We start from the raw sequence: 9,738 nt of genomic DNA on the forward strand, positions 1-9,738 counted from the left end.
CATTATATTTTAAAACATTTGAATATAGAGAACAGCTTATTTTTTTTTTTTCACAATATTACTGTTTTTGCTGTATTTTTGATCAAATAAATGCAGCCTTGGTGAGCATACGAGACATTTCAAAAACATAAAAAACTAAATAAATAAAAAGTAGTCATACTGACCCCAAACATTTGAGTGGTAGTGTATAATTTTTATAAAATCTGCCTTGTTTTTACATAATGCAACGCTGTTTTTGTATCGATACCAGACTTGCCATTCATTTGTAATGAATAATCTTACATTTTTGTTTGCATTAAAAAAATCATCAAATGAGAACTTTTATTCCCAAGTATGGCTACATAATAGATTGATTGATTATCTCAATTTACTGCATTATTTAGGTTATGTAGAATGATAAATTAAAAATTTTGGGGGTTGAATTTCCAGCAGAATTAACAATGTCAGGATTATATAGCATAACCTTAATATGTAATTACTAGGGCTGTCAAGCAATTAAAATGTTATCTAATTGATTAATCAAATTAATTCCAAATTAAACGCACATCAATCTGGGCTGAGAAATTACACCCCAAAAGATAAAATATCTTTAAATTTAAATGAGAAAAACATTAAATAGACGTTACAAAATTTTAAGAAAGTAGCCTTAGAAAGAAATATTTGGTTTCACCATAGAATATATTGCATATACACTTTTTGGCAACAGTGTGGTTATAATGTTATTTTCGGAAGCTGCATCAGAAGTGGCATTTAGGTATATTCACACAGACTGTTCAGAGGTAGCATGAATACATTACAATGCAATAATTAATGCAATAACATTAATGGGTTTTAAATGCTTGTGTTAGTACAAGCATTTAAATAGGTCTTAATTCAGTTATTTGATCAATGTAGGTACATGCATTAAAAGTATAATGAATTATGCTGCATCTGTTCTTGTACATATTTGTTGAAATGTGTTAAAACCCAGCTATTTTGCCGGCACTATGCAAATTGAATTCAAATGTTACTCGTAGTGAAATGTCTGTGTGTGTGGGCTTATGTAAGCATGTGTAATAGAGATTTTTCCGGTGTGTGTGTGTTTTCTGCTCTCAGCGGCAGCAGCTTGGTACGTCGACAGAGATGGAGATCGCTAAGATGCTGGAGCAGAATACAAGCATCGTGAAGTTTGGGTACCACTTCACCCAGCAGGGTCCTAGATCCCGCGCCGCTGCCGCAATCACAAAAAACAACGACCTGGGTAAGAACATTACCTAATGCACATATGCTCTGATTGACAGAAACATGCTATTACAGGCCCTCTCATGTCTTTTGGTATTCACTATCTTTGACCTAAGAAAGACATACAAAAGAAAGACAACAACTGTGATACACATTTAAATACGTCCTTAACAACTAGTTCTTCAGTTTGGTTCTAGGGTATAACGATTAACTTAACTCGAGATGTGATATGATTTATGATTTTTTTTTTTTAACAAAATGAGATTTAAAAAAAAAATTATAACCACTGCATTTTAATCATGATCCAAACAAAGATGCTGCATATATGCAGCATGAGCAGTTTTTGTTTTAAATTATATTTTATAATTTCGAAATTTGAAGCAAAAACAAGGAATTTTAGCTTTGTGAAACTATACTACATAAAACATCTGAATGAAACCAAAACAGCAGACGGGCTGAATGAAAACGCAAATTCACTCTCTGACAACAGGTGACGCTTATGAACAGCAGCAATATAGCATTTCCTTGCTAACCACTGTAAACAAAGCGCCACTGTGCTTATAAATACTACTTTAATACAGAGTAGAATAAGGTCTTTTAAAATGGCATTTTATTAATGAGACTTTCTTTTCCTTTCTGTCTTTCATTAATGAAGTCTGGATCTATCTCCTGTTTGCCAGTCTTATGTTACCGCACACACACAGTGTGCTTTACATGTGTATGAGGTGATGTCATGCGTCAAACTCTATTCCAGTGTCTTTAGGTATTATGTGTGAGAGCACAGGTTTGACATTTAACCTTTGGCATGAATGCTAACAGCACATTTTAAAAGGTGATGTGTGTTTTGTTAAAGACTGTTTGACTCCCCTGTACATTGGACAGGTTATACGGAGTGTGATAAGTTATCAGATCCTCACTGTTGTGAATTCAGACCTTATATAGAAGTGAACTAGTCAACACTGATTAACCAAACACAATCCACAACTGGAAATGCGCACAAAAACACTAACATGCTACAGTTCAGAGCGGTAGTCTTATGTAGGCGGTCTTTTGACTTTCGCCATAAAGTCTGGTCCACTTTGCTGCTTGTTCTGTCTAAGAACTGCCAACTTAGAAAGAACCCTGCAGAAATTAGCATAAAATATGTGTAGAATTTCTGTCCAAAAGTGAATAGCTTGCTAATATGGATTGGAAATCTCAAAACACTTAATGCCACAAGTAGTTGTAAGTTGTACGTGTTTGATTTGATAAAATCTTACTCATTAGCATTATTCGTTAAAGAATCAGGATTCTTTGTGATTCACTAAATAAAACAAACTTTAAAAAATAAATGTCACTTCTGTTTGCTGCACTGACCTCATTTGTTGAAATACTTGTTCAGCAGAGTATTTTAATATGGTGTTTTGTCCACGTTGGCATGTGCAATACCTGTTATCAAAACCTTTTTCTTTTCTTTTTTTAAATACATTAAACTAATTCTGAATAAAATCTCTACCTTCTCTTCCAGCTGATTATTTCATAGACGGCTAAGCAGAGTTGGTTGTGAATATCTAGTTTATTTGCTTCTGTGCATTTTAAGCTAATCTTACAATTTTGGCGAAATCTAGTGATTAGGCCGCCTATCAGCCTAGTACCTTCAAAATAAATCTTTGTTTCCCTTCAGGCTGATTAAAAACCTAATTGGATCTGAGATAGTCTAGATGGGCCGTTATCATTTACAAATGAGTCTGCCTAGCAATTCCATTGGCTAAAACGTCTTTTAATTTGTACTCAGTTCAGTGCCTGATTAGAAAACCAAACAATTTCACATATGTAGCATTAAAGGTATGATTCACCCCCCCCAAAAATAAAAACCTGTCATCATTTACTCACCCTGTCATTCAAAACCTGTATGACCTATTTTCTTCTGTGGAATTGTAGATATTATAAGCTGTTTTGAGAGATGTCTCAGACTTTTTTTTTTTTGGCTATACAAGAAACTCTATGGACACCAAAACTGTTATTCTATGCTAGTACTATTGTACTACCTGCATTCTTCGAAATATCTTCCACAGAAGAAAGTCATACAAGTTTGGAACGACATGAGGGCTAGTGGATGACAGAATTTTCATTTTTGGTTGAACTATAACCTTTAAATAAATAAATGTAAATATGATTATAAATGCCATATAAATTATGTTGCATGTAATAGTAAACAAACAAAGCTATACTTTGTGAAATTAAATATTTATCTTTACCTGCTCAGCATCCTACTTTGCTGTTTACAGCTAGCTTATGAGATTTAATATTACCTTTTAATTATCAAAAACATGCAAATAATAAAATGTGAAACAAACTTTTGATATCAGCTGTTGTATAATACAACCCGAATTCCGGAAATGTTGGGACGTTTTTTAAATTTGAATAAAATTTACAATTAAAAGACTTTCAAATCACGAGCCTATATTTTATTCACAATAGAACATATATAACAAATGTTTAAACAGAGAAATTTTACACTTATCCACTAAATGAGCTCATTTCGAATTTGATACCTGCTACAGGTCTCAAAGTTGGCACGGGGGCAACAAAGGGCTGAAAAAGCAAGACATTTTGAAAAGATTCAGCTGGGAGAACATCTAGCAACTAATTAAGTTAATTTACATCAGCTCTGTAACATGATTAGCTATAAAAGGGATGTCTTGGAGGCAGAGTCTCTCAGACGTAAAAATGGGCAGAGGCTCTCCAATCTGTGAAAGAGAGCGTAAAAAGATTGTGGAATAATTTAAAAACAATGTTCCTCAATTTCAAATTGCAAAGGCTTTGAATCTTTTGATGTTATGCACTGTAGATGATGAAATTTGCAGAGAAACTGGAGAAATCTCTGTGTGTAAGGGACAAGGCCGAAGACCTTTGTTGGATGCCCGTGGTCTTCGGGCCCTCAGACGACACTGCATCACTCATTGGCATGATTCTGTCATTGACATTACTAAATGGGCCCAGGAATACTTCCAGAAACCACTGTCAGTAAACACAATCCACCGTGCCATCTGCAGATGCCAACTAAAGCTCTATCATGCAAAAAGGAAGCCATTTGTGAACATGGTCCAGAAGCACCGTCGTGTCCTGTGGGCCAAGGCTCATTTAAAATGGACTGTTTCAAAATGGAAAAGTGTTCTATGGTCAGACGAGTCCAAATTTGACATTCTTGTTGGAAATCACAGATGCCGTGTCCTCTGGGCTAAAGAGGAGGGAGACCTTCCAGCGTGTTATCAGCGTTAAGTTCAAAAGCCAGCATCTCTGATGGTATGGGGGTGCATAAGTGCATACGGTACGGGCAGCTTGCATGTTTTGGAAGGCACTATGAATGCTGAAAGGTATATAAAGGTTTTAGAGCAACATATGCTCCCCTCCAGACGACATGTATTTCAGCAGGACAATGCAAAACCACATACTGCAGCTATTACAACAGCATGGCTTCGTAGTAGAAGAGTCCAGGTGCTCAGTTGGCCTGCCTGCAGTCCAGATCTTTCACCGATAGAGAACATTTGGCACATCATTAAACGAAAAATATGTCAAAGACGACCACAAACTCTTCAGTAGCTGGAAACCTATATCAGGCAAGAATGGGACCAAATTCCTACACCAAAACTCCAGAAACTCATAACCTCGATGCCCAGACGTCTTCAAACTGTTTTGAAAAGAAGAGGAGATGCTACACCGTGGTAAAGATGCCCCCGGTCCCAACTATTTTGAGACCTGTAGCAGGCATTAAATTTGAAATGAGCTCATTTTGTGCATAAAATTGTAAAATTTCTCAGTTTAAACATTTATGTTATCTATGTTCTATTGTGAATAAAATATTGGCTCATGTGATTTTGAAATTCTTTTAGTTTTAATTTTATTAAAATTAAAAAAAAAAAAAAAAAACGTCCCCACATTTCCTTAATTCCAGGTTGTACAGTAGGTTAAACTATTGTACTGTAAACAGAATCATTTGTGCAGGGGGACCCGATTGTTCATGACAGAACAAGTTTTGGCTGAATTTAGTAATTGTGTGTGTATAGCTTTGTAACAGGATGAAGGATCGACTAACACTGATTTATTAAGCGTCTTAAATGAGCAGATCTCATTAAAGGTTCTTGTAGCACTCAGCATGCTCTAATGACGTGAATGCTGTGAATGTATCAGATTACTAACACGTCTCTGTTTTCTTTCAGTGCGGCGGAGGCGAGTAGAGAGGGATGTGTAGAACATATTCTCTCTCTCTCTCTCTCTCTCTCTCTCTCTCTCTGTCTCTCTGTCTCTCTCTCTCTGTCTCTCTCTCTCTCTCTCTCTCTCTCTCTCTCTCTCTCTCTCTCTCTCTCTCTCTCTCTCTCTCTCTCTCTCTCTCTCTCTCTCTCTCTCTCTCTCTCTCTCTCTCTCTCTCTCTCTCTCTCTCTCTCACAAGCTCATCAGACTCTTGTGCCAAACCCTCTGAGGGAGCCACTTCACCTGAAGAAGGGACACAACTGGATACTTTGCCTCCCTAATGTTATTACTCAATGATCTTTTTATGTTGTGTTATTATTATTATTATTATTATTGTTAATTGTTGTTTGTTTTTATAGCTGCAACTCTTTTTTTGCTTGTGTAAAACCTTTTCTGCTCTTTTAAAAGTAAAAGTTCTTTGAAACGAAACTAAACAGGTTGCAACGGTTACACACATGCACTCAAGCGCTATAGTGATCTCTTTATGGATGGGCTGGATCAGAACCTGTCTCCCACATTCACTCTGAACAAATCTAGACTCAACTGGACTGGATCTGCTGTGTTCCCCGCTAATGTGAGCTAAATCTAGATTTGTCGAGTCTGGGTTTGGAGCACAGGTTTGAGCAGAGCCGCGTTAAGCCAATGAGCGCCACGCTGTTTGTAACAGACACTCCTTAATAAAAGTCATCTATACTCTTGCTGTTAACTTCACCGTGAGTGTGTGAGAAGATTGTGCGGTTGTAGTTTTATCAGCGTGGGTTGTGTGTGGATGTCTTTGGGCAGCTGGGTCGTCTCAAAAACTCTTAGCTTACTGCACCTTGGTTTTGCTGCCGATTGAGACGATTCATATTGTAAAATTCACCTCTATTCCCGAAACACACCAGCTGATACTGTGTGTCTGAGGAATTACAGTGCTAATTTAAGATCAGTGCCCCATTTTCATCAAATGTCTTTTGAAAATGGAAATATTTGTACTAGATCAGCACTAATGACAACCTTGGGTATGTAAATGAAGGTCAAAGACTGACAGGTTTCACTTAGTACTTAAAAACTTTAGAGGTATATTTCCACCGAGCAATGCACTAAGGGATATTTTCTTTTTCTTTTTGTACACAGGAAGTGAGCATTTATGTAATTTAGTTGTCATTTGTAGATTTAGATGAGAGTATATTTCCTGTAGATAAATCTGAAATGGCTTTTCTAATACCATGCCAAAGACTAACACCTAAATACTCTCATTTTCAGGACTCTAGCTGAGGTCAGACAGGAAATATATTTGGATTAATTTTTTTTTTTTTTTGTTTATCAAAGGTATAATTCACCCTAAAAGAAAATGCTAAATTTCTTACCCTAAATTGTTCCAAAGTTGTATGCTGTTATTTTTTATATAGAACGCAAAATGTTCATTGTTAAAGTATTTTCGCATATTATAACCATGGCTGTCAAACACTGTATGTGTTATGAAGACTACGATAGTTTTGTATGCGGGTTAGGACAAAATTTAAATCGTTCACTATAATTGGTTCACCAACAACCAATCGCCAAATGGCTTGGAATGTTAAGCACAAATTTTGTTCAAAAATAGCTGCGTTAAGATTCCCATTCAAATAATAAATAACCAGATATGGGTTTGGAACAACATGAGGGTGAGTAAATGGCAAAACGGATTATTCCTTTAGTTTATTTAGAAGAATATTTTTGAAGCACATGGTCTGTGCTAAAGAGGAAATTAGGGAACTAGTTGAATGAGAGCGAGAGTGATGAGAAAAGTTTCATCTTAAATAGCAACCAATTCTGTGAGCATTTAGTGGTCCTGGTGCAGCCAGAGCCCCGAACATGCATGCACGTTTGTGATCGCAAGCATGTTTGCAATGTAAAGCTTTATCTTTTCACTAAAGCGATCTAACATGCTTTCGCAACACCAGTGTAAAATACTGAATTAACCTTTATACCGCTTGCCATTCTCTGTGAGCTTGTACGTCCTACGAGGTTCTTTGATTGTGGTATATAATGTAGAGCACAGATGCTTTGGCATGTTTTTGAGCAAGGTGGTGAAGCCACCAAATGGACCTTCAGCACAAAAGTATGGCATCTCGGGCGAAGCAGTCTGAACATGCCCGGTGTGGGTTATATAGCTGGATTACACGGGGGAACATGTTGTACACCTGCTTTAAATGCAAACGCTTGGACCAAGTTTGAAGTTTTCCTTTTCTCACCTTGTCGTTAAGCTTCATTGTTTTGTACTGTTCTGTTTTGTAAGAGCCTTGTGTATCAATTGACTTTGAGTTTATGTTTGTCTTTTATTTTTCTTTGTGAACAAATGCTGAATTGTGTGTATGAAATCTTTTTTTCAGGTTGTGGTTCGTTTCATTCCATCTTTGTTTGATTGTGGGTTAAAGGTTCATGCTTTGCAGAAAGCTTGTGCTTGTAAGAAAGAGCTCTGCAATCTTACCATGGGTTCATTTGAAATCTCCATCTCAAATCCTCTTCAGAAGATTCCACACGTATATAGATATACATATAAATATCATGTACCGTAAACGCCTCTTATATTGCCGCAATTTTGTATGTCTATACTACATGTCTGGATTCCAGAAGAGGAAATCTTACTATGTACTGTTAATAACACACAACTCTGTATCAGACGTCCTCAATAAAATGTATGTTTTTACAGATCTGTTCGTTTTCTTTCTCTTACTCTGTACCTGAAACGTGTTATACATACAACTTTTAGTAAACGAATAGTAACTTGAATCTCTTTTTGTATGAATTTCCCAATAGTCATTTTATTTAAAGAGTGATTGGCATACAGTATATCCCAGTTTCAGTGCTTATTGTCTACCTGAGAGATACTGTTTGTTCAGTATGGACTAATGACACTGGAGATAGTCACTATTGGTAATATTTAATAGCAATAAAAACACATACTTGCCAGAGTTATTATAAAATTTTAGTATTTATTATAAGATACTCAGAACAACTGCTGAAACATTTTATAGTAGTAATTTTATTAGTTATTATTCAGTATTTTTAATAACTAGACATTAATAATAGTTGACTGATAGAGAATAGGGACTTACAGTTGTGGTAAAAAGTATCTGCAAAATATCAACCAAAAAAAAAAATCAAAATAAAGGGGATCACATTTTTTTTTTTTTTTTTAGTACTGACCTGAATAAGATACCTTTGTACAGCCTAAAAAGATATAAATAAAAGATTCATAAATGTTGAAAAAATAAAGATCAGCTTGTCTTAAGGTCAATCGTCTAGTTACAATCATTCAGGCACTTCTAGACTTGGAAACAATCTTTAAGAACCTTTTTCAAACACAAAAGCAGACTGCAGTGTGTGCTGAGGTACAGAGAAATATGCAGGTGAGGTATTGTTTTAATCAGATCCAGTTTCTGGGATTATTTTGGAGATGCCAGGCACATGATATCATTGAGACTACATCATTCCTGCTGTGTCTTAAACTCCAGCAGAGCTTATCTCATGCTTAACCAACACCAGCCCTACAGACCTCACTGCTGCTACATGGGAAATGAGTCATAAAGCTCATTCTGTGTGTGTGTGTGTGTGTGTGTGTGTGTGTGTGTGTCAGAAAGGGATGGAAAATGTTTCATTCCGAGGCTGACATCATTGAACTTATATATTTTCACCAGATGTATTCATCATCATCTGTGATTAGACTTGTCCCAAATGACTTGCGGGGCTTCCTGTGAGCTCATTTTGGCTATGTGTGTTTGGAATCAAGCAGAAACCACAGTCTCCAGCAGACAGCACCAATGAGTGATCTATCAACTGGGCATAGAATCAAATTTCAGAACTTCTATAATGTAATTAGATCCTGAAAGTAAATCTAGTACATCGATCTGTGGCATTCAGCGATAGGAACAGACACATTTCTGTTTATTATTATTATTATTACTGTATGTGCTGATTAAATAGAACAGAATCTGATCTGAGGTCAAGGTCACCCAGTCGAACAGGGATGAAGTAACTCCCTGTGTTTGTTTGTGTGTGTGTGTGTGTGTGTGTGTGTGTGTGAAAGTGTATGTGTGTAGGCATTTTGCACTCTTTGTTTTATACTCTCACACTTCATTTTTATGTGCATTTATATCTGCATCATTGTTGACTGTGGAAAAAATAAAAATAATAAAAATTCAATGCACATGTAATTACTGCCAACAAGTGATCCCATTTTGAAAGGGACTGCCATTGGTTGGAATGAAATAGAGAGGTTGAGAAACCTGAGGGACACCAGAACACATGGCTGGTCCCTGTGGA

At 36.2% G+C, this 9,738-nt stretch overlaps 1 protein-coding gene across 1 annotated transcript in view; it reads left to right on the top strand.

The window, feature by feature from the left end:
* Window positions 1-8,126, top strand: part of tmod2 (tropomodulin 2) — a 32,436-nt gene extending 24,310 nt beyond the window's left edge. Inside the window, exons 9-10 of the mRNA XM_058751553.1 lie at window positions 1,096-1,240; window positions 5,421-8,126. Of these exons, the coding sequence (XP_058607536.1) occupies window positions 1,096-1,240; window positions 5,421-5,452 (177 nt within the window). The 3' untranslated portion in view covers window positions 5,453-8,126. The remainder of the gene's footprint in view (window positions 1-1,095; window positions 1,241-5,420) is intronic.
* The last annotated feature ends 1,612 nt before the right edge of the window (window positions 8,127-9,738 follow it).

Source organism: Onychostoma macrolepis, chromosome 18 (genome assembly GCF_012432095.1).
Source record: "Onychostoma macrolepis isolate SWU-2019 chromosome 18, ASM1243209v1, whole genome shotgun sequence".
Lineage (NCBI taxonomy): Eukaryota > Metazoa > Chordata > Actinopteri > Cypriniformes > Cyprinidae > Onychostoma > Onychostoma macrolepis.